The 24,541-nt window shown below is 44.2% G+C and overlaps 5 protein-coding genes across 9 annotated transcripts in view; 2 read left to right on the forward strand and 3 right to left on the reverse strand.

The window, feature by feature from the left end:
- Positions 1 to 3,990: 3,990 nt before the first annotated feature.
- On the reverse strand, positions 3,991 to 7,558 carry LOC143904981 (mini-chromosome maintenance complex-binding protein). The gene is made up of 8 exons (XM_077420034.1): positions 7,335 to 7,558; positions 6,781 to 7,055; positions 5,916 to 6,257; positions 5,492 to 5,817; positions 5,229 to 5,408; positions 4,907 to 5,150; positions 4,659 to 4,829; positions 3,991 to 4,522 (listed from the first exon to the last, which is right to left on the reverse strand). Exons 1-8 carry the CDS (start codon positions 7,339 to 7,341, stop codon positions 4,328 to 4,330), a joined length of 1,740 nt encoding a protein of 579 aa, XP_077276160.1. The 5' UTR covers positions 7,342 to 7,558; the 3' UTR covers positions 3,991 to 4,327.
- Positions 7,559 to 7,591: 33 nt separating this feature from the next.
- Positions 7,592 to 9,482, forward strand: Coa7 (Cytochrome c oxidase assembly factor 7). Its single transcript, XM_077420045.1, has 3 exons — positions 7,592 to 7,734; positions 7,798 to 7,932; positions 8,856 to 9,482. Exons 1-3 carry the CDS (start codon positions 7,635 to 7,637, stop codon positions 9,323 to 9,325), a joined length of 705 nt encoding a protein of 234 aa, XP_077276171.1. The 5' UTR covers positions 7,592 to 7,634; the 3' UTR covers positions 9,326 to 9,482.
- LOC143904980 (uncharacterized) lies at positions 9,444 to 15,523 on the reverse strand. Of its 4 annotated transcripts, none has more exons than XM_077420031.1 (6): positions 14,996 to 15,334; positions 13,163 to 14,153; positions 12,458 to 12,819; positions 11,873 to 12,034; positions 11,169 to 11,571; positions 9,444 to 9,935 (listed from the first exon to the last, which is right to left on the reverse strand). In XM_077420031.1, the coding sequence occupies exons 2-6, from the start codon at positions 14,061 to 14,063 to the stop codon at positions 9,826 to 9,828; spliced, it is 1,938 nt and encodes a 645-aa protein (XP_077276157.1). In that variant the 5' UTR covers positions 14,064 to 14,153; positions 14,996 to 15,334; the 3' UTR covers positions 9,444 to 9,825. The 4 variants fall into 4 exon arrangements, with proteins under 4 accessions (XP_077276157.1, XP_077276158.1, XP_077276156.1 ...); XM_077420030.1 differs by lacking the exon at positions 9,444 to 9,935 and adding an exon at positions 10,700 to 10,987 and having other exon boundaries at positions 15,302 to 15,523; XM_077420029.1 differs by lacking the exon at positions 9,444 to 9,935 and adding an exon at positions 10,700 to 10,987 and having other exon boundaries at positions 14,996 to 15,523.
- Positions 15,524 to 18,410: 2,887 nt separating this feature from the next.
- LOC143904982 (aladin) lies at positions 18,411 to 21,353 on the reverse strand. 2 transcript variants are annotated; one of them, XM_077420036.1, is made up of 7 exons: positions 21,190 to 21,353; positions 20,233 to 20,642; positions 20,030 to 20,147; positions 19,652 to 19,951; positions 19,388 to 19,557; positions 18,982 to 19,312; positions 18,411 to 18,839 (listed from the first exon to the last, which is right to left on the reverse strand). In XM_077420036.1, exons 2-7 carry the CDS (start codon positions 20,589 to 20,591, stop codon positions 18,537 to 18,539), a joined length of 1,581 nt encoding a protein of 526 aa, XP_077276162.1. In that variant the 5' UTR covers positions 20,592 to 20,642; positions 21,190 to 21,353; the 3' UTR covers positions 18,411 to 18,536. The 2 variants fall into 2 exon arrangements, with proteins under 2 accessions (XP_077276162.1, XP_077276161.1); XM_077420035.1 differs by having other exon boundaries at positions 21,076 to 21,353.
- A 591-nt stretch (positions 21,354 to 21,944) lies between these two features.
- The window catches only part of LOC143904978 (uncharacterized), a 29,782-nt gene continuing 27,185 nt past the window's right edge, over positions 21,945 to 24,541 (forward strand). Inside the window, exon 1 of the mRNA XM_077420028.1 lies at positions 21,945 to 22,552. Within this exon, the coding sequence (XP_077276154.1) occupies positions 22,498 to 22,552 (55 nt within the window). The 5' untranslated portion in view covers positions 21,945 to 22,497. The remainder of the gene's footprint in view (positions 22,553 to 24,541) is intronic.

Here is a 24,541-nt window from a genome sequence, read left to right on the forward strand (position 1 = left end):
CATGTGAGATGCAATTAAAGTAATAGTGTTCTACGTTTACTAGATAATCACGAGTCTCATTTATCAATAAGCGATGCTATTGATTTTGCAAAGAAAAACGGTATTATAATGCTTTCGCATTTCCACCACACTACTCTCATAAAATGCAGCCGCTGGACATTAGCGTTTATGGTCCACTAAAAATATATATATAAATACTGCGATAGACTCATGAATATTAAATCATCCAGGCAGAACTATTAATATTTATGATATCCCTGGTATTATTATAGAGATACTCCTACCCGCAGCTCTAACACCATTCACAGAGTACATTGACTTTGCCCCATCAGAAGTGACAGACAGAGCTAGGCCCATCTCAAGAAAAAAATGCAGCAACTCAAGAAGAAAATATAATTTCGGATTTATAAAAATAAATCCATTTAGAGAATCCAATATAAAACATTAATACAGCCTATTAATTTTTATATGTACAAAAACACAAACTATGACGGAAGAGTTGAGTTTCGATATTCGTACTGTTTCATAATGAAGACAGTGACATTGGACCAGAAATAGACCATGCGACAATACAACCTAGACCTGGACCTTCAACATCGTGTAAATCCGTATCAGTTCCGGCTGATCAAAGCGAGTCATAAATTATATGATTATTGAAAGGTACAATAAGTTTATTTTGTTTGACTCACCAACTCGATGCGCAACGGACAGAGTTATGCAGCCACGTAGCTACAATGATACTGTAACATACAAACAAGATTCAAATTTTAAAAATACTCAAAATAATCGACATTTCAAAAGATAATTTTTACGCTTTAATAAGATATTTAGCAATAATTAGTTATTTACCGAAAAAAATCTTTACAAGAGACTAAAATCTTAGATAATTTCTTTGTCTTTAATTACTTTTAACTTATCGAAATAAAACAATTTGAATAAAGGGAAACAAATTATAAATTTTATGTAGCTAAGAGATGATGCTTACCCCAAGGTTGCTCCGTCGGTGCCCGATGTCTCTCTCGGACCTCCTCCTCCTCTCAGGACGTCAGGCCTCTTCCTCTCGCCGCACAGGACACTCGCGAGAAACACTCGCGGATAATAAACTACACGCGCGCGCGCGGAGTAATTTCAGTAAAAGTCTTTCTCGCGCGATACTGTACGGCACTCCCGTTTGAAAAAGTCCTTTAGTCCGCGTACTTGAACGGCACTCCCGAAGCAAACGCGACGAACCGGCTGCGGTTCGTTTATTCGATTAAATCGGCGGACGAGGGTACGTTTAGCTTCCCCGTCTTTAGATTTTTATCCAAGCAACTGGGCCTTCCCACCTCGCCAAGGTCGTACCGTCGTACCCGTGGGGAAGGAAGTACTTTACTATGCAATATAAAAGCACGTATTATAAAATCAAGTTATCGATATATAAACGTGGATAGACAGGCTACAAAGAATTGGAATAAAATTGCAACGTAATTAATAATTGTCTTCTTTTTCATTAAATAAATTAATGAAACAATAATACTTGCCGCGATACTACGCAAATCGAGCGGACGATTGATAAAGAGACACGCCAGACGGCGATTAATCAAAGATAACGCTATTGAAATTAAATACAGCACGCGCAGTACGGTATCGAACTCGTAAATCTCGCGAAAGCGAAACTGCGTTATTAATTTGCGCGACGAAGAATCGTGACTGCCGACCGCCAATTTACGCGACGCGAGATCCACGAGAATATGACGCATATTCGCGAAACGGGCGACGTATCGCGGCGCGTTCCGTTATTCGAATCACTCGATACGACGGAGTATCGCTCTCAGCCCTCATTTTCCCGGAGAGAATCGGAGACAATTCCGGCACTGCGTTCAAAGCGCGGAGAGAGACACGCGATAAATGAAATGCTGCATTCGAATCTACAAAAATATGGCGAGACGAGCGCCACGATTATCGCCGGCGAACATCACGGCGAAAGTCAATCGTTCGCAATTGCCGTACGTACCTTCGCCCGTCGCCGACTTCAACGCGCCGCGTCTCCGCCTCCGGCATCTCCGTCTCGAGCGAGCGATTCGCGCGATACGTTAATTCCGGACAAACATTTAACACGCTTGGAAATTAATGAACGCGTATACGGGACGTACTCGCGCAGGCGATTGCTCCCGCGACCCGCGAAACGAGGAGCAGGAGTGCCAATCGCGGAAACAATAAGCGCGTTCCGAGTAACACACACACACACACACAGAGCACCAATAGCACGGAGCACGGCGACGGGCGCGCGGAGCGCAAACACTTCATTTCATACCGATGTGTGAAATTCATCTGGAAAACGATAGCTGACTTCCGTAGACTCCGAGCCGCCCCCTACGAGCGGCGAGCCCAGGCGAGTCGAAAAAAAACGTAAACAACCTCGGCTAGCGAGTGGCAATAATGCGATGGCTCGCGAGCGGTTTTTTTTCCCAATTTCTCTGAAAAGACGTAAACACAACCTCGGCGAGCAAGCGGCCAAGCGGCAATAATGCGACACGGCTCGCGAGCGACGTTTTTTTTTTTTCCAATTTCTCCGAAATAGATGACTGTTGTAATTGGGGTGAACCACTTAAAAATGTACGATCAAAAGCCAGTACTGGGATGCATATAAATTTTGCATTTTTAATATTATTAATAAATGCGTATATATTGTTAATAAATGATCGACGCGCCAGATCCTTTTGCACCTCAGTTAATCCGATGACGCGTGTATTACTCTGTACTCTCTGTACTCCCAATCACCTGAAAGTAGGCAATTACATTTAATTTGGCGGAAATTCAAAGCGCGACGCGAGATGTATCTGTCTATGTAAGAGAGAGAGAGAGAGAGAGAGAGAGAGAGAGAGAGAGAGAGAGAGAGAGAGAGAGAGAGAGACATAATTACAGATAGAGTTATTGCAACGGAACAATAATATAAATTGCATGAAATATTCGCAATCTATTGAATTATTATTTAAAAAATGGATTTAATTTCATTTTCTTGATTTATTAAAATGAAAAATTATCTATGTTTCGAATAATTTTTGTTTTGCTATGAGTTTCGCGCTACTATGGTCAACAAAGTTGCAATTATCTGATGAGACGCGATATAAAATTAATCCAACATAAGCAGCATAAAAAAGTAATGTAATACACGGGCGAGACACACTTTGATATTTTAATTAAAAGTATTATACTTTTTATGTCAACTTGCAGGATTAACTTAAGAAATATTTGTAAGAAATGTACTTTTTCTCGTCTCTTGATATTAATACGAACATTATACTATTATAATAATATATAAAGATACTAAAAAAAAACTATTATAATTAATTAAAAAATATAATATATACATATAAAGATTACATTAGTATAGGATTTGTATTAGTATAGGATTTGATGCTTTTTATACAATGCATTCATCCGCAAAGAGATTTATATTTGACGTAGTCTTGATTTAGATCACAGGATTTATTTCTGGCCGCAACGACGGCATACCTACGGCATGACTTTCATGAAAGCCGTGGAAGTCGGTGGCAAAAAATGGCACAAAACGCAAGAGAATCTGTGGAAACAGGACGCGATAAGGGCTCACGCTCTGAGACAGAGCGAACAGATCCGAAAAATCTTCCATCTCGAGCGAGGGCAGATAATGTGGACTTTGAGATCGATGACGGTGATGGCACAGAAGGACCTACGGTACTTTCATATTACGTTGCTTGTTAATTTCTGTCATTTCTAATTTAATCTAACAATGCATTTTGCGTTATTCCAAATACAATTAATTAATATCGTTTACTTCTAAAATAATAACGAAAATAAAAGATCAAATTGAAAGATATATATATAATATATCTTTCGCTTTCGAGCCTCAATAGAACTTGAATCTTTTAATCAATTATTATAATCAGGACATTTTTGTTGAAGCTCGAAGCGAAGCATCAAGTTCCAAAAACTATCGTGTAATTATTTTCGTCGCAGATTATAATGTCGACTCAGAAAAACCGCCGATCCCCGGTTATACAGGCCACATTCCAGGAGCGAGACTTGAAGTTGATCATTCGAAGGGGTACGGTGAATCCGCCCGGATAGGATTTCGAGGTGTCCAAAAGGAACGTGATGAGAGGCACGCCAAGGAGGATATAGGCTATTAAACGGCTATTGAGAACTTTCGTCCTATTTCATAAAAATGTATACATATATAATGGTATATAATTTTTACACATTATTATTATTAATGAAATAATTACAAAGGTACGTAAAAAATAAATATTAGTATCGCATGGTTTGATGTACACACGGTATTATAAATCCTTCCTGGGTCCAACGATTACCTTCCGCGCTGTGGCAGCCTACTCATTCTTTCCATTTCCAATTGCACGGTTTTCTTCCAGCATTCTATATCTAGCGTCGTTTGTCCATAAGATAAAGACATTAATCTAGCGAAAACCATTAATGCGTGTAGATTGTCTGCATCTATATTCTTGTTTGCACTGCGCATCTTCACAAAATCGTCTTGGATAGTCTGAATAAATAACAAAATAATATAAAGTAATTAAATATATATATATATATATATATATATATAAAAACAAAGCCATTAAAGTAAATTGAATGAACATAGATGTTAACGTCGAAAGAATCAAGCAAGTATGACATACTTTTGTGATTTCTTCATTAAAAACGAATTCTGCGTCCTTCAAGGCTTCTATGTACTGACGCATATTCGCCAATCGATTCTCGTCTTTCAAATACTGATGTGCAGCTTCAACTACCTGACTATATAAATTTTCCGAATCCGCATCGACATTTAAAATAATTTGAATGGGACACTATAAATGAACATTTCATTAGTTAATTTTCATAGAAAAAAAGGGTAATATACTTTATGCTATAAATAAATACTTACAGGAACGAACGACTTCACATCGGAAAAGATTAGAATTGGGATGTCTGTTTCGTATTCCATTGTGTAATACTTAAAGTCGTACGTCAGTTTTTGAAACGTAAGTAGATCAGAAAGGGCTTTATAATTTTCCTTGCCAGTCCCAGTAAGTGTACCGGTGGTTAAGCTTGTCTCGTCTATTACAAGGTGCGTATTATTGCTTAATTGAAGAATACCACTCGTCAATCTATTGCATTCATAATCTTTCCTGAAAACAATGCGAATATATTCATCATACGTGATATACGTGCATACTGACAATGTGCATTCAACGAGACAAACTTACTTCGGAATTAAAGCCAGTTCGTTCAAATTTTCCAAAGTCATCTCCAAAAAGTGACTTTTCTTTACAAATAATTGTAGAAAGTTATAAAACTCTTTCGGGAAGATCTTGAGTTTACTCGCTGGAAAATTCGTTATGTTCAACGGAAATGTACCGAGACAAAAGTAATCTCTCCTCATATATCTAAAAACATTACAAAAGATGAAATATTACAGAAATAACACGCTCGGATGTATATTTCCATAAAGGTATTAAGAAAAAATTACATTGCAGAAAGGAGGTGACATATCAAGTAATCCGCAGCTAAGCTATCTCCAAATAGCAATTGACTTAATATTATGTGCAAATCACTCCTGATGAGCTGTGCTTTAGACATTATTTCCGGAGCATTTAAAATTTTAGGTTTTGTGAGCTCAATTAATTTTACCGCGTGTAACCGAGGTACTAGGGAAGCCGGTGGATTATGAGTATGTATTTCGGCTTCGTTCATCTCATCATCTGAGCCATGAATAGTACTTAATATTGGATCCAACGATATAAATCCTATTACATCGATAACCTGGTTCAGTTTTAAGATGGTCTCATCATAAACCTGAAAAGTATTTAAAAAATATCAATTGAGAAAAATATACATCATATATATTTTTATTTAATGTAATATATATTCTTTTTATTTAATATATAATTTACCTTTACTATGCAAGCTTTTCCCCCATCAATTGGAATTGGAAAATTCAATATGTGATCTTCTGATAACATATTTTGAACTTTTATATTGCTCATGTCTACATCATTACTATCTGAGACTTTCTCTTTTTTTGTAACAGGTTCCGAGCAATCCATTTCCTCTGAGTCATTATCATCCAAACTCCTTTTACTGATACTATTGTTGTGCGTCGTTGTATCAGACGTCCGTGTATTCGTACTCTTTTCCTTTGCCCAATCATTTAACCCAGGTATAGAAATCACAACGTAAGTTTGTCTCTCTGAGTTTTTATTCTTGTTGGAATACAACGATATTTCTTCGTGCGGCTGTACTCAAAATAAAAGTTAATAAACACTACTATAGACGAACATTCGATAGATATTGTGTTTCTGTGATAATGTGTATATCTGAGAGCGAGCGTGGCGTAGCAGACAGCGCACTTATCTGCTGAACCAAAGGTGCGAGTCCGGTCCTGGTAACCAGGTTCGACTCGGACTGTTGCGCCATTGAAACGAAATGATGATAATGTGTATGCAGTATTTATACGTGAGAAAAACTGTTCTCATAGCATCCCACACCTGATCTGCATGTTACTTTAATCTAGACTCTGCTTCTTATCCGCTGCTCATGTGATAGCAGGGACAACACATTTCTGACAAGCACTGAGAAATCCATTTTAGTTTCATCAACTAATCTTTTGGTTAACAAAAAATTTGGTTAACATAACAAAAAATTTTCCAACCCAAGATTTAGTTGATTCAACTAAAATGGATTTCTCAGTGATTTCACAGAGTCACATAAAATGGCTTCTAACATATAGAAGAAAAATCAAAAACGGAGATAATTTACCAGGCATCGAGCCGCATCCATATACATCCCGCATCTAATGTTACTCTCCCCCGTGTCTGTGTTCTTCACCTCGTACTGCTTAAAATAATACTCAGGATTATACATATCCTGAATCATCCCTCGGAATCTGACCAACTCTTTATCTTTGATATCGTGTAATCGAGCATTGTTCAACAACGGTATTTCCATCAGTGCATCTGAACCTTCCAGAATTTGCTGACAGTCCGACTGATTTGCGACATAGTACTCCGGCGTCCAATTCTTTATCTCGATCGCTGGAATGAGAGAATCAACATAAAATATAGTAGAACAAAGGAATTTCCTTAACCTTGTGTAACATAGAGTTTACAAGGTTTATTGCACATTCTAGTTTACAAGATCTATTGCACCTTGTACACCTTTCGTTTCCCTTTATCTTCCAAAAAAGAAAATCTAAATATATATCTATTTTATTTATCGAAGCATCGAAAGTGCGACGAGATAGTACACGACCAAAACAAAACCGACTGCAAAGCACACAATCTCGTGCATGTGCGAAACGCAGATATACCTACATGTCATTTTGAGAAAACTCGGTTATCCCAACGTAATCACTAATCCTAATAAAGAAAAGCTGGTAGGCCTCCGTGCAAGATGAAGATGACTTTCTCGATTGAGATCAGCAAAATTTGGCGGCAAAGTGTCAGCTATCAGCGCAAAGCTCGACTCGCCTCTTCGCGATTCTCTCACTCGCGATCGTAGCTCCAGGTGGCGCTGAAGATAAGAGAACAGCTGATATTCTGATATGGCGCCTATGGCGGGTGCTCCGTTATTATGCGATCGCGGGTACGACGTGAGATAGGAGGACCGAGACGATGGCGTACGACTTGAAGAAAGAGGAGGACGTGAAGGAGTACCTGAAGAACCTTCACATAGAGTATCAGTTCGGTTGCTACAGCGAGAAAAAGCCGGAGGGTGAGTCGAGTTTAGAATCTAACCTTAACCGGTTCAAAGATAACGTTTTTGCTTCGGAAACAGTGTGCCACTTGCTGGGCGACTATTATGAGGCGGTGAACGCGGACATGGCGAAGGCCGCGTCGTTGTACAAGACGACCTGCGATCAGTACAACTACGCCAGGAGCTGTGCGAAATTCGGCGATTTCAAAGCGATCGGTGAGTTCAACGAGAGAAGCACGAGAGCCACGATTGCCACGAAATGTCACGACTCACGAGTCACGAGCGCGAGGCGGCACGAGGTGCTCTAGCAGACGATCGCGATGTTAGTTACGGCATCTGCGGTAGATGTCGAGAATGTCCATCGTGGCGTCGTGGCGCAGACTTCGAAACGTGAAATGGATGCAGTTACGCAATAAGGAATCAAACGCTCCCCTAATACTTCACATAGACAGATTTTCTAAGAACACATATAATACATAAAATTTTATTTGAGGAGGATAGTTTGTTATATTTGAAATAATGCTGGCAGCTGGCACAGCATTTTATTTTTAATTTGCGAAATTTACTTTAGCAGAAAAGTAAGATTTTAGAGTTGGTTCTGCATTGCAGAACTATTTTAATTGTTCGAAGCGCAGTATTCTAATCTAATATTGAAGATCATTTTAAATTTAATTTTAAATATATTAAAATCCCCTTAAAAAACCGATAAAATAACTGTATGGCTATTAAAATCATTTAATCTGAAGTAATATTAAGATTCCATTTAGCCAGTGAAACGATATAGCTCAAGGGTCCCCAATCTCTGTGAAGTTTTTATCTGACTCGCCAAAAAATTTCAGTATTAAATTATATATTTTTGTGTTTTGATTCTGCAATTTGGTCGGACTTTTATAATATAAAAAAAAAAAGAATTGTAAATAATAAATAATGTAAAGATATTTTATTTTTATATAATTATTAAAAATAAAACTTACCCCTGGTCATTATAAAGATTTTAATGTGGCCCTTTTGACAAAAAAGATTGAGAACCCCTACTCTGTGTAGCTTCTTGAGATCTTAAATATAAGATTGGGCTAGAGAATATCTAAGTCTAATTATTCTATTATATACTCTTCATAACGTTCTTTTTATTCACGCAGGTAAAGGCTGCAAGAAGGATTTACCGACGGCGTACAAGTACATGTCGAAAAGCTGCGAGCTCAATGACGAGTCCGGATGTCTGCATGCCGGTGTCCTGGGAACGTCCAAGAACGACGTCGGAGAGAAGGATAGGGCCACTCAGGTCCAAGCGGGTGTCAGATACCTGAAGAAGGCCTGCGACGTGTACAACTCGGACAAGGCCTGTTTCTACCTATCGGGTATCTATCTGGGCGGCATAGAGGACGTTATCGAAAAGAACTACAAAGAAGCATATAAGTTGTCGTTGAAGAGCTGCGAGCACGGCAATCCATATGCCTGCGCAAACCTGTCGCAGATGCACGCGCGCGGAGAAGGCGCGCAGAAGAATCCCGAGCTCGCCGCAACTTTTAAGAAACGCGCTATACATTTACACGAAGAACTGAAACGAGTGCAGCCAGAATTAAAGTTTCATCAAGGCGTAAATCTATAACGCTTGTTTACCCGATATGCGTTAAACTGCTTAAGAGATTCGTTTTTTTTTCTTCATATAATTCTGTGTAACAAAAGAACAGCTCGACTATGCATACGAGGAAGATAATATACATAAGTACCTATGTACAAAAATATATACGATTCGTCAATTACAACGGACTAATGAGTATAAAAGAAGTCGTAAAAAGAGAGAAACGAAACAGTGAGATCGCGACGGCAGGATGAACGCGTCAGTGAATGATCGGTGAATCACTCGTGCTTCTTCTTTCCATCAGAAAAAATACGTAAATTATATAAAGAGCAAACGTAATTAATTCTTTTTAATAGAAATTGAAGAATCATCAGGATTCCAGGATTGGTGATTAATCGCACAGCGAATCTTAATCGAATCAAGATGCACGTTAAATTACATTGAACGTTTATTCTTTCGTTCATTCACCGACGCATCGCATCCTGTCTTTCGCTTCGTCAGGGAAGGGACTCTCCCGCCGAGGAGGCTCATCCGTCGATGAAGATAGCGTCGTTCAGGGCGCTCAGCTCGTGGAACTGTCGCTCGATGTCGAGCTCGTGGAAATCCGGCACGTCGTCCTCCGCGGGCACGCAGAATCCTGCAAAGAATAACGATGGTCACGATGCTTCGCTCTCATTCTCGCTTTCTCTCACTCTCCCTCTCTCTTTCACGCGCTTCATCTCGCGCGCAAGTTTTTATATACTTTCATGAAATTACATTTACGCGAGGGCTCCTTTGGAAATAGCACGGGTGCGTGGCACGTGGCAATCTGTTTTGTCATCTGTTTTGTCACGCGTACGCGACTTCACCCGTTCGCGCGTCCTCCGTACGCGGCGTACGCCGTACGGCCCTCCTTTCCCTCCCAAAAAAGTAAGGAATATTATTTTAAGACTCGGTATGGGGTAAAGGCATAAAGGAGCGTGGGGCGAACCTCCTCTGAGATCAGCTATAGACGGCCAGGCGCGAACACTGTCATCGGCGCGATGCGCGAGCCGCGACAGAAAAAGCCAGCACGCGCCCGCGAGATGCACACACGCACGCACGCATGTACAACCGATGGTTTATGATCTTTGCGGAATTGCACCCTACCTCTAGAAATATAGTAGAAAGAGAATCAAGGAAACAATAGCATCTCGCATCACGTCAAATATATTTGTGAAAGATGCTACCTATATTTCTTCGAGAAATAGATATGATCCTCTTTTTCTAAGAAATTATATAATAGAAGATCAGAAAAAAAAACACAGCTAAGCGAAGATTTCTCGGGATACATTCTTTCTTCAATTACCAAGATTAGATATTAATTAAAATAATTCAATTGGTCTATTTCACAAATGCTATTTATGCAAAGAGAAACTGTAATACATCTTGTAAACTGAAAAACAAAGTCTTACTCGATTGCCAATAAAAGTTAAAGGTCACACCGTATCTTGCGCGCATATGTTAGAAACACTATAATGTAAGTAGTAATAAGTAGCAAGGTCTAGTGGTTCTTATCGCATCTCGGCCAGATTTTCCTACATTGAAAATGTCGACTGAAAAAATATAGATCATGCTGAATATGAAAGCCATACGTCGTCACGACGATAAGCGATACCTTCAATCGATCCGAGAAGATGCTCGAAATGTAATTTGCAAAATATTCTGTAACTATTAATAGGAAATAGAATATTATACATACAAAATTAAATAATTAAAATTATTCCAATAAGTATTCACTTATTAAATTCGTTTGCCTTCAAATTCTGACGAGCTTCGTGACTTCATGATACCAAAGACTTGAAATATATCACACTCTCTAACAGTTGAATTGATTGAATATATCCATTACCTGTATTCTCGTCCTGTGCGTTGGTGAGGTCGTTGATCAGAAGATGACGAACCGATTCGATCGGCACGTATTCCTGCTGATTGCCGTCAAAATTCAGGGAGATTCTATTCAGCTGGCACGTATTGTTCGGCGATGTGTTCTCTTCTTTGACATAAGTTTTAGACAATTTGTACGAATGATTCGTTTCCACGTCAAAAATGCACGCGTCATGGCTTCCTCGCTGAGGAATCGTCGAGTTTAACTTGTGTCCTATTGCTGTCACATTATTCGTTGATATCTTATCCGACGATAACAGACTGGACAACGTACTTGAATTTTCCGTATGATTTTTCAGGTGCTTTCTAAGACTCGATGGATCGGTGTAACGTTTGCCGCAGCCGATTACCTGGCAAGCGTATGGTTTCTAGAAAAAGAAAAAGTTACCATCAAAATTATTTTTTTGTCAAAGATTATGAATCAAAGATACAAAGCTTATACCATAAAGCTTTATACTATAAATAATAATACTATAAAGCTTATATTAATTTTTGTAGGATATTAGTAAGCCGTAATACGTCCCATAACAATTTATATCGGTACAGCATATCGAATAAGATCGTATTAAACCAAAAAGATTAGCTGCTAATAAGAAATATTGGAAAAAAACTTAAATTGTGTCAATTACGTATTTATTAAATGTGTGAGAAATAAGAAAGACACTGTACTCTGTCATAGTGTGTTCTCTGATGTTTTGCTCGATCGCTGCTGTTGCTAAACGCCTTTGAACATCCATTGTGTTGACACGCATAAGGCCTTTCGCCCGTGTGCGATCGCTGATGTATCTTCAAGTTTTCTAAACGACTGAAGGCCTTCTTACAGCCGGCAAACTGAAATAAACATCAAGAGTAAGAAACTAATTTTGCTAGCGGACAATTTTGTAAAAAATGAACCTGGATGAATACATAGAAAACAACGATGTCGATATGACTTGTGCAATTAGAACAAATAACAGAATCAGTCCGTAAAATTTTCAATTAAAATGCTTATGAGAATCTATTTACTTGATGCAAAAACGCGTTGTATTGAGGATTGACAAGAAAATTATAATAAAAATAATAAAACCAAAAACAAATTGACCAAAGAATCTCCACCGTTAAAGGAATTTCCATTTTTTTTAGTATATTTACATACGACTCGATGAAGCGACCAATGAGATAACGAAAAAAGTTACTGAAGGACCATAAGGCGCGTTATTGGAGTCACGCTGGAGTTGGAAATCGCGCCGAGAAGAAACGAACGAGGACACTAACCGGACATTTGTTCGGCTTTTCTTGGGTGTGCACTCGCATGTGGATCAGCAACTTGTATCTCGCGTTGAACGGCCGGGCGCGCGGACATCCTTGCCACAGGCAGGCGAACTCGTCCTCGCGGCCCGTCGTCGTCGCCGGCGTCGCGACGGAGAAGCTCTCTCCCGTCTCCTTGTCGTCTCGCTCCTTGTCCCGGTCCCGCTGAATCCGCCTGCCGTGGCCGTGCGCGCTCGCCGAGGACGACTCCACGTGCCGCCTCTCGATGTGCCGCACCAGGCCCTCCTGCTCCGCGAACGCACAGCCGCAGTCGATCCAGCGGCACTGATAAGCCGACGCGAGGCTATCGTCCACCGGTCTCGCGCAATCTGCAACGTGACGTACGCACGCGAAACGTAAACACGCGCAACTGGAACAGAAATTGCGTATTGCCACACATATCCCGCATATCCGGATATCGCGTGGCATATCTAACGGCGCTGAAAATGTTGGAAGCTCATTTCACTGTACTTTCTTTCGGATGCCGGAAATACTCGGAGCGTCCTGGACTCTTCGGTCCAATATATTCTAAAAATGCTGAGAATTCTCGTTTTGATTTAGCCGAGCAGGCTCTTTTCGTCAATCTGATAGAACTCGCGGATAAATTCTGGCGAAATGAGAGCGTGAAATATTCAGTTTCTCTAAAATAAACGAGGACATAGTGGCGCTTACCGTAAGACTTGTCGTTCTTCTCGGTTTCAGCGACCTTCGACCCGGCGACACGTCGATCATTCCCGAGCAGCAGACCCTCGTTCCGCGGCAGTATCACCTGATTACCGTAACTGTCCATCGCACCGACAAGCTCACCAGCGAGATTGATCGTCGATGGCTGCTGCTGGGAGGAGACGAGATGCCCGACCGCGTAGTACGGCGGATTGAAGCTCCGGGACGGTTCCTGCTGATCGTCGCTCGCGAAACAGTTCGCGGACGATGAGTCCACGATGCTCAGCAACGACGTCGGGTCGCCCCTAATCAGACTGAGGTCGAATTCGTCGGCGACTGGAGGGTTGTAGCTCTGAGCCGTCACGTCGTTCTGAATGCTCATCAACAACGACACCACGTCCTCCTGGCAGTCCGGATAATCCTGATAATCACCCTGCGACTCCGCTCCAAATTCCGGATAGATCGTGTTGCAGAATGTGCGCGAGAAGGGGAAGGCCGAGCCCATTGAGGGTAACTTCCGGTCCGATTTGTCCTCGTCATGATCCGTCGTCGTCGTCGTCGTCGTCGTCGTCGCTGTCACCGCGTTGCTCCAGATCGGCGTTGTTGCTTCGCTGGAGGTGCTACCACCCGGTGATCCACCACCGTTGGAGGGATACTGAAAGACAACGGGCACCTGGTCCCAGTCGAGATAATCTCGCGGGTCCGCGTCGGTTTCCAGCGGCGAGAAGAAGACGTTGTCCGCTTGCGAAGCCGTCCAGCACTGGGCGACGTCGACGTCCATGCCGGCCATCGTCATGGACATCAGATCGGGCAGGGAACCGTCGTCGACGAAGTCGTCTTGCTCCAGAACGGACACGGGCCGTCGCACGTCCTCCTCGCTCCTCTCGCCGTGGTAATCCTCGAGGTGCATCTCCTCCTCCTCCTCCTCCGCCTCCTCTTCTTCCGTCGTCGTCGTCGTCCTCCTCGTCCTCGTCGATCCGAGCTCGTAGCCGCCGGCAGCCTGCCGTCAATCATACCGATATGTGCGCGTTAGTTGCGGCACGCCGATCGAAAAGTTGCGAAACCCACGGATTTTGTAACGTCGCGCGACGCGCGCGTGAATTGAGAAAGCGAGCCGCGAGACGCGCTTTTCAGCGCCTTATCCGACACCGTGCACTTTGTGCCCGATCGCGTTGTTATCACGTGGCTCACCCTCGTCATCGCGTAAGACGCGAGATAACGCGGCAGAGCCTGCGGAAATATCAGCGGATAACAATGATGGAACGAATTCGCGACGATCGCCACCGACGATCGCGTCGAATTTGTCGAACGGTTCCGCGCCGAGTGTGTCGATGTTCCCCCGTTATTCGGTTCACCCTCAGAGTTACCCTAAAAATCCTCTCATGGACCTCGCCAAAGATTCATCCGACTCACTTCCGCGAAGCGAATAGTCACGCGATTCTTTCCATGCGTCACGATCTAATTTGATGATCAATCATGCGCGCATTTATGTAATTCTCGATAGACCCATGTGTAATAGTGAAAAATCGATTGAAACGGAAAACGTACGTTCGGTTTATCAATGCGTCAGATAATAATTAATGTCATGCGCATTATATGGGGGATACCGAAAAATAAAAAAGTAAAACGAGATCGGAACCAGATCTGCTTCGGCTAAATCCATAAATGGGACTTTCAGTGCTTGCGTACAACTTTTGTACGTTATATCGCGGCTCTAAATTCGCGATTGCGATAGTCTCTCGTCTCTATAGTTGTGAGGAGCACCTCTCGCGATCACGACTGACAGAAGTGACTTGCTCGATTCGCTTTCGGACAGCCGCACAAGTTGAAATGACGTCTCACCTGCTTGTCTCGATCGCGATCTCTAGAAAATTAACTCTCTCGAAGCGAGGACCACCTTTCAATCCAGTGTAATCACCAGAGGGAAATGAGGCGCGATCATGTAGAAGCACAATAACGAAATGTCTGACTTTTTTTTTTTAGAAACGTGTCGAAGTCACCGCCGGATTTTTCGATTTAGCGCATAGCACGTCCCTTTAAACTTAAACTATCTTCGCGAGTACAGGGAGACGTCCAATTGTGCCTCACTTTCCTCCGGGAGGCGGAGATAGCGCGAAATTCGAGAATAACGTCAGAGAAACGGCTTACTTCGATATCAACGTATCAACGTGTATACACGATGATCGGCGGGCCGCTTATCGCGCCGGCCTTTTCCGCTCGAGAGCCTTCTCTCCCACCCTCTCTATCTATCTTCCTTGCGTGGCACGCGCGCGATAACGATCGCGAGAAATGAGGACCGTACGGCGAACGGACGAGGACAGCACCGGTTTCTTCTCGCGGAACCGATAAAGCGGGAAATCGGGGGGTCCGGCGCTTTCGCACCACCCGTTAACGCGTCTCGTCGAAGACTATATCAGCTGCGAGACAATCCTCTCTTCTCCGTCGGAGGAATCTCTCAGAAAGTTGAGAGAGGAGATCAAGGGATCTCCCACCCTCCACCACCTCCTCCTCCTCCTCCTCTAATGAAGAGCGTGGCCCTTCGGGATCGAATGCTCCTCTTCTTGGAAAGCGGAGGGCGAGAAGGGAACATCGCGCCGCCCACTCGCGTGGCTGCATCGCGGCAGCCGAGAGCCCCCTCCTGATGCGTTTCTTCTTCGCGGTACACGGCCGCAACCCGCCGCTGCACTTGTCGCGGGGGTACGCGCGGTTTTCCCTTCGCGGGGACCAACGGGGGTCGCGGGTTGCGACCGAACATCTGCCGAGGCGCGTAAATACGCGCGTTCGGCGACCTCGCGTCGTCGGCGGTCCTTCCACGCGCGAACCGCGAACCATTCATGATTTCGCCCCCATGACGCCAGGACCCGCTTTAGAGGATTCTATAATTCGCGCCAGAGTTTAGGATTTCGCTCACGGTTTCATGTGTCGCGTAATACATTGGAAGAATTAGAATGCGCACATACATAAAAGATACATTGAGGAACGCATACATATCGCTGATTTGCTGCAATAACAACATAGCTTGAAAAACAAAGTTTTCAAAAAAATAAATTTAAATGGCAATTCTCATCGTTGTAGATGAGCGATATGTTAAATGGTATATGGTAGAAACGGAATTCTATTCTGAGAGACCCAATGGAAGAGACAGGTCGCAAAACATCTTCCTAGTACGTATCATGTGTATATGATGTGTTCGTGGTATACTAGGTTAACAAAAAGACTGCGACTACGTAAAGTAAAATAATTTTTCACAATTTGTCTGATAACTATTATCATTTTTTAGCAACCTGTAATTCGAGTCGGAATTCGGGATAGAATTGTCAGGTCTTTGACATAGGACCGCAAAGAATTAATTTTCGATCGTGCGTTGCTGTAGCGTCAAGTTGATACACGTGATTCATCGCGTCGAAAACTGTTTGAAAAAGTATCCAAGACGGCGCGTAAGCGAGGGAGAAACGAAGAAGACACAACGAGCGAAAGGGAAAAGAAGGGAAAGAATGAAAGAGGGGAAGCGCGCTCGAGACGATCTTTCGTCGCTCGAGCCCCTAAGAATCGGGTGCGGGGGCAAAAAAATGTAAGACCAGCTGCCACACACGCGTCACTTATTAACAACATGCTTCCATAGGCGTGCCACATGAGGACAAGTCGTTCACTCCTCGCTCGTCTATCTTACCAGACCACCCTCGCTCGGTTTTCTCACCTCGTCGCGATCGTCTCGATTCTTCGCGATTCGCGCGAAGAGAAAGATCGCGAAGACCGAAAACTGAGGTCGGCCGCGCCGTTTCTTTCTCACGTTCGAATCACGATTCACGATTCACCTGTCAGCCAACCCTATCCTTAAGAAAACATCCCCGAACCCGAAGTGACAATCGTTGCTTCAACGACACACAAGGCGGTGACCTCGTAGCAGTTAGCAGGTCGATGACATTCGAGCTGAGTACGAAATCCTAAGGGAGAAATCCGGTTTTGATGTACATGCAACCAAAATGGAATATTTTTGTTTCAAATTTTTCGTTAAATCTCACGCTCCTCTTCGGTGTGTTACAATATGTCATTTTGTGTTTTTCTTTTTTTCCTATATGTATAATATGTGGACGGGATTCGGAGCTCCGTTTTCATCTCGGTGTTTCTCCCTTCCGCGGAAAATTATGAGCGCGCGTATGCGAGTATGCGTATGTACGCGTCCTGGTGCATCTCTCTGGGCAAGTTAGTACGTCATATTACGGGTAGATAAGTGATAGAGTGGCACATGTGGTCTGCCAGCCCTCTGTGCTTACATTACATGCACACTATAACCGCTCGCGGTCCTGGCTTTTTTGCTCGGGCACCTGTCAGCTTCGCTCGTACCATAGTCGCCGCATGTGCGTACGCGACCCCGAGAAAAAGAGAGAGAGAGAGAGAGAGAGAGAGAGAGAGAGAGAAAGAGAGAGACCGCCCTCAAAATAAATATACCGTAAAAAGGACACCGATCATGTTCTCATCCCTCCATACGGATGCAATAACAGCGAAACGAGTGGAAAAAGAAGAGAAAAATCATCCTGAGCGCGTTTAATCGCGCCCCGCATAAAAACAACCGTTCACCCGCGTCCCCGCACGCGTAATCTCCAAAAAGCGATCATATCAGGACCGATAAGAATGAATAAACATCAGAAAATACGCGTTAAGCTCACGTTTTAGCCGATATTGACGATCCGCGATACGTTAACGGCGCTTATTTTTCACCCAGATTGGATTCTCAAAGCTTGATTTAACAACGGGTACCGTGCGTGAAATTAACTCGTCTTCTTTTTTCTCTATAAAAAAGGAAAAAGGCAAAATGAAGAAAAAATTGTTCGAATTAAATCAATTCGATTTAGGTACTCGAGACACGCTCGGTCATTCACATTCACATACGCGGAGTATTGAAAATAGCGTGGGTCACGTACATACATACATACACAACGTGCCGACAAACCGTTTAGCATTCGGTCAAGCGACGTAAAAATAGAAAGACGCGCGCTCTGCATGTGACTTCGTATAATTAGGCACTGAAGAGAACGCGTTGTGTTCTATGCTCCTCCATACGCTACAAGCGCAGTCCATTAGAGAGTCTAACGACGGGCCACTCATTTTTTTTTCTCTTCTTTCTCTCGAAGACGGTAAAACGGGTATATAAAGTTCCCTCAAACGAGAATTGCGTAAGCTCTATATACGCATACACACATATGTCTAGAGAAGTTTTATATTGCCTGCAACGCAAATGCAGTTAATTAATGAGGTATTATCTTGCAAATGAGTTTATTAGTTCATTATTTCATTATTATATTATCATTTACGAATATAGAAATAGAAAAATGTCTTATTATTATCTTATTGTCTTATTGCTACTGTATTATGTTATAATAACTTAATATTGCCTGTAACCGCGAACGTCAAAGCTGTACGATCCATTCGGTCTCACAAATTGAGGTAATAGCGTGGAATATGTGCTAGTATCAACTCTAGATTCATTTTCCACAATCGGAAAATGCTGGGCGCGTCCACTGCTCCAAGCTATTGTTAAACAAATCCACGACGTACGTTTTTGATAGAAGTTAATGCAGTTCGGCACTTCCCCGGGAAATCCTTTGATAAGACAGCTCGGCTGCACTTCCACTATCCGCGATAAACGACTCAAGTTCGTTTTCACTAGAGCAATAACTGGACTGTCCTGTTATCGAGAAGAAGAAACAAATTAGCACAAGAGATCCTATGATTAATTTTTCTTTCTTCAAAGTTAGTACGTACATTTAATTTTATAAACGAAAAGTGCATAAAAGAGTGCAGCTAAATTCATATATTTTTTTACAAACCTGAAAAAGGATGGCAAGATATTTTCCCGTTGGATCCCATTCCATAGAAACTATTTTCCCGCCCACCGTGATATAATCGTCATTATCATCCGATGAAAAATTTACTTTCGTTAAATCGATTAGACGCATAGCTATCTTGACATCGTTATCGGTAGCCTTTTTAACGTCAAATATAGTATCTTGCAACGGCAACGAGAATATCGTAGCAGGATCTCCGGTAGTGGCGAAGAGCAGCGTTAAGTTGGGACCAAAGCACGCAGTTGCTACACGACCTTGGGGTACAGTCCACTTTTCTGTATGCCATGGCGTTGGAACGCCAGTATTCCAAACTCTAAAATTAAATATTCGCCGTTTTAACTACACATTTAATTGAGTTTTCCGTTACCTATTTATGTAAAGATATTACCTAAAAATATTTCTGCACGAAGCAGAAAATAATCGCAAGCCACAAGGCGACCAACATGTAAAGCATACGCCACCTCCACCGACGCGTTTCAGAGGAACCCCTTCTTCTTTAGAAACATTCCAGATCATTATATTTGAATCCATTGGTGAGCAAGATGCCAACAAATCACCCTGGAAAAAAACTTTATATTATAACGCTATATCTGTGAGTGTGTAATTCCTATTATATTTAATGCATATTGACAGAAATAAAGTGATATATTACTTGTGGATGCCATACGACGTTTGTAACGGGTACATGATTTCTTTGCTTCAAAAGTATCGCGTGGCTGAGTAAATTACTAGCCGCTCCCAACTCTATTGTCCAAATTAATACTCCGGAATAGCAAGCAACCGCTAATTCGCGACCGGCGTGCGGTCTCCAACTCAAACAGCAAACTGACTTTTGCGCACTGTGTCTCAATACCGGTACCCCCAGTAGACCTTGCGAGAAAATACGAATTCTATCGTCCCTCATGGCCACAGCCAGGCGAGTGCAGTGCGGATGCCAGGACAGACACCTTACCTGTAATAAATACTCGGAATAAGTACTTATAAACGTTTCGAACGTGTCTGTAGATTCCTGAATACTAAATGATCCTACCAGCGATGTGTTCCAGTCCCGTGTAGCAACGATATCGGTAACAGATCCATTTCCCGACATCGGCAACACATCTCTGCGATATATTCCTCCGTCCATCAAATCCAATACTCGATTCAGTCTGAAATCGTCATATACTTTCCGTTATCGACACGCAGATGCGTTGAATCTGCGAAGAACACGATAAAGATACGGAAATGCCATACCTCGTCGCGATCCAGCGCACAACGTTCGTAATCTGTTCTGGATCCGTGGCTGCGGCAAAGCGAATCGCCTCGGACAACCCTCTCTCTCTCCATACATTGACGATCTTTTTGAAGACGCCGTCGCGAACGGGGAGAAACAGTTCCCCGGCGCTGATCGTGCGCGCGGTCTCGCGGGTCGCGAGGATCTCCTGCGTGACGGACACCTCGGGGTAGTCGCGCAGGTACTTGGCGAAGGGTTGCATCTCGTCCTGCAGAGCATCGTAGGCGCAGTAATGGATGACGCCCTCGATCAGGCCGATGCTGGCCGCCTCGCCGAAAGCGGGACCCTCGAATTCGTGGAGCGATAGGATCCGGAGCATCCTTTCGCCGCCGTCAGCCGCTGTCGCGACGACCTAACCTGTACGTTCAACCTGCGCGCAAAACAACGTCACGATTAACCACGTTTCCCAATTAATTACATAAACGTATTATTACGCAAATGAAGGGGTTTATTATCGCGCGCTTTAAACATAACTTGAATTAAATATTTCTTTAACTTCGCATGGCGCACATAACCTATCTTCGATCGCGCCGGCCCCGTTTGATTAACTCAAGACGAGGACTCCTCTGTGCGCGTGAAAAATTTCTTCCTTTCAGACATAAAAACCTTTTGCGAGCGAAAGTGCATTAACTGAATTAATTAACGTGAATTTATTTCGCTAAATCCGATATTGATTATTATCACTTCACAGCTAACGTTAGATTTTAATTTTAATGTCATGTTTGGCTTCAATAAATTACATATCATATTCGTATTGCGCGATTGAAGAAAAAGGGAAAGGTAAATTCAATATCGTTACACACAAATGGCGCTAAGCTGCGCTCATCAGTCTTTATTTTATTTTTCTTGGAAACAATGCACAAGTTTGAACTGCGCGACGCAAAATTCGTTTAATTCAGTTGAGATCTAAGTTATACTTTTTCAGACGGCGCGTTTTGATACTCTCGATTAAACGATTCCGAGACGTGAAACCACGTGAGACTCGACGACGACGAGAATCTCTCATAATACTCTCATCGAGCGAGAAGTCGCGGGAATCGCTAGATCAGCTGCCGTCCGACACTGCCGTTAGCCGGAGAAAATGGCGTGCGGTTGTTTACACCGGTCGCCACGGCAACGGGGGGCGCGTGCGCGACGCGCGCGACGAGAGCGGTTCGAATTCCTGAGGCCGCGCACGGCGCAAAGTCGCGGCGCGATTCGGTACGGTACTCGGTTACTCGAACTCGAGGACTCGCGCGACGTTTTGTACGAACGTGGATCGCGACTCGCGAGGAGAGGACACGACGCGGCTGCGAGGCGCGCTTAGCGAACAGCTTCGACTCAGCTCGTAGGAAAGGAAGTTACCGAGGAATCGCGTGAATCGGAACGGCCGGCATTGCGGCGGCGCGTACAGGTACAGGTTACGATACATCTGCACTTTCTACGCGCGCGCGCGCGCTCCTGCCTCTCCCTCTCGCCGCGCCGCGCCGCGCCGCGAGCGTACGGCCGTCCCGCTTTGAGAGCAGAAGGTGCAGCCGGGTGCAGCTAAACGTGGACGAGAGGAGCAATCGGAGCGATCTAATCGGCTCGGCGCGCGCAGGAGGGAGCACGACGAGAGGAAGAGAGAGGAAGAGAGAGAACGAGAGAGGGAGAACGGAGCGAGGTGGGTGGTGGAGCACCGTCGGAAGGGGTGAAGTGGGGTGAGGTGAGGTCCGCAGTGTGCGGTCGCCGTTCGAGCGGCGTGGATTACATATTAGAATTGTTCGCGTAACGAGAGACTTGTCTTTTCGCGAGAGAGAAAAAGAGAGAGAGACGGAGAAAGGGAGCAAGTAGTATCCGCGCCGTTCTACGTTACACGTCCGCGACGACAAACACGAACGAACGAACGAAACGAGCGAGTGATCGGATCGTAGGACCGTGAGCCTTTTAACCCTCCCCTTCCCCCCTTTCGACTCCCACCGATCGAGCGAGCGAGCGAGCGAGCGACGGCGATTCTCGCGATGCTACCGACGAGGTAGTGCGCGAACTGTGCCCGAGAGGATCCGCCGCGCGATGACGATCACTCGCCGAGGGTCGTCAATGTCGTAAAAGGGAGGAAAACGAGGAAGAAGAAGTGGAAGAAACGAACGATCGACCGAGGAAGATCATCGCGGCGCAGGACGAGGCGCAGAGTGCGGACGGAGGAGGAGGAGGAGGTGGAGGAGAGGCAGCGGCGGTGGTAGTGGTGGTGCGGGCGACCGCGAGAAATGGGCAAGAAGGGTTCCAAGCGCAAGACCCGATGGAGAACGCTGAGCATCGGTGGTGAGTATCCCGCCCGTTTCCGTCTCTTCGTTTCCGGTCCGCTCTCGCCTGTTCCGTCTCCCTCGCGCCCGCGGCCGTCGCGCGCTAATCTCGCACGTAACATTTTCCTCGCGGAGCGGGCGATTCCGCGCCGCGGGAACCGCGAAGCGTGTGACCGGTCATCGATCAACGGCGCGCGCGAGAGAGAGACGTCGTCGGGGAGGGAGAAGGAGAGAGACAGAGAGCGAGAGAAAGAAAGAGACGATAACGTTGTCGCGTTATCGTGAGAAGATTCGTTGGGTCCCTCTTTCTTCCTCCTCTTCGTCGTCTCCAGGATGGTCCCTCGTCCGCACGTTTCTCTTCCGGCCGAGGACGAGCGGAGTTCTCGAAAGGGGTGGGATGAAAGGCAGGGACGACGGACGACTCGCTGAACCGAGAGCGACGTGACGAGAATTTCACGAACGTGTCGCGTGGATCCGCGATCGTAGATGAGAAGATGAGCGATCGCGCGGGCTTTGAAGGGCGACGGAAACCCACCCTTTCCCTTCCCCGAGTTCGTCGGTCGCTTCCCGGTCACGCAGGACGTCCGAGAGATCTCTTTCTAGGCTGGACGTTCTCGCGGCCCATGAAATTACGGAACCGAACTTCTTTCCCCTTTCGTCCCTCTTCGTGTCCGTTCGCCGTATCTGCGTAAAAAGGGGAAAAAAATGAGCGTCGCGGCTGTAGAATAACAAACAAGGACGCTGGACTCTAGAACGAGAAACGAGGACTCGCTGTATTACGCGACTCGCGTACTTTTCCCGATCGTGACAACGCGTTTGTCGGCCTACGTTAGTCCAGGGACCGTATTCTCGAGCCTGCCCTAATGATTTTCGCGTATGCGACTTTCTATTTGAAAAGCATTGAATTTCGCATGCGAGTTTCATGAAAATGATTCGAGAATAGGGCCCCAGTAGAGTCTACTTAGTTGCGCGAATGGCCGAAGCTCCTGCTCGATGTGCCAGTCAAGCTGAATTTACCTGGCGCTATCGAGAATCTTCAACTCGCGAGAGCATCTCATCTCTGGATAAAAGATTCGTTCGAGTACGTTTCTGATCGCAGGACTGTATCGTCCGATTTCTCGCGAGAGTCGCGAGAGATTAAAGCTTCTCGAAGAAGCAACGCGAATTCGTGCTAAAATCAGACTTTGACTCGCGAAAGCCACATTCTCTGAAACGAGGACTTGTTATACGCATGTTCCTAATCGAAGACTTATCTTTCACAAAATAAGTGAGGAGTTTAAACTCGCTCTTTGTTTGCATATATTTGCAAGACTGGATTTTATCAGCGTTGGTTAGTAATTGGCAGTCGAGTGTGGGTGGTCTATCTCTACGTTATAACGGGTAGCACAATTCGGATAGAAAGAGAACGAACGGAGAATCAGTTAAATCGTAGCGCGAGAGTTTAATCAACATTGACATAATTAATTTCTAGCCGTAACAATAGAAGTGTCTCTCTCGTCCGATTTCTAGCGCGAAGCTGAAGGCTTTTTTTTTTGGAGAAACTCTACACGAGGCACTCGAACCGTTGATCGTTATCGACAACTGAACTTTCCATTTCCGAAAATGAAGAATACAAAGACTCCGAATTTGCGCGACTTAGTCGCGTACGTATTTAACTGTAATGGAAGTGTCTATCTCCCGATCTCGCGCGAAGAGCCGGAGCTTTTCGAGGAGATTCGACGCGAGTCTCATTCGTCTTAAGTTATCCAATTTGTCCATCCCGCTGCTAAGATCTTCGGGACTTTAATCGCAGCGATCTCCGGAGCTCTTCCGGAGCGAGAAAAGAGCTCGAGTCATTTTCCAGCGAAAACTAAAATTCTCCTTTTCGAAATTCTTTAGACGACGACTATAAGGGAATTCGTTGAGGAGCTACCTGCCCGAACGTTTCAGGGAAAATTCGATACATTTCCCGTAACCCGGAAACTCACCGTTTACCAATGTAGATGTATACCCTTCATCAGTTCGCAAT

The sequence above is a fragment of the Temnothorax americanus genome, unplaced genomic scaffold, assembly GCF_048541705.1.
Source record: "Temnothorax americanus isolate GAGA-0224 unplaced genomic scaffold, ASM4854170v1 Scaffold6, whole genome shotgun sequence".
NCBI classification, from domain to species: domain Eukaryota; kingdom Metazoa; phylum Arthropoda; class Insecta; order Hymenoptera; family Formicidae; genus Temnothorax; species Temnothorax americanus.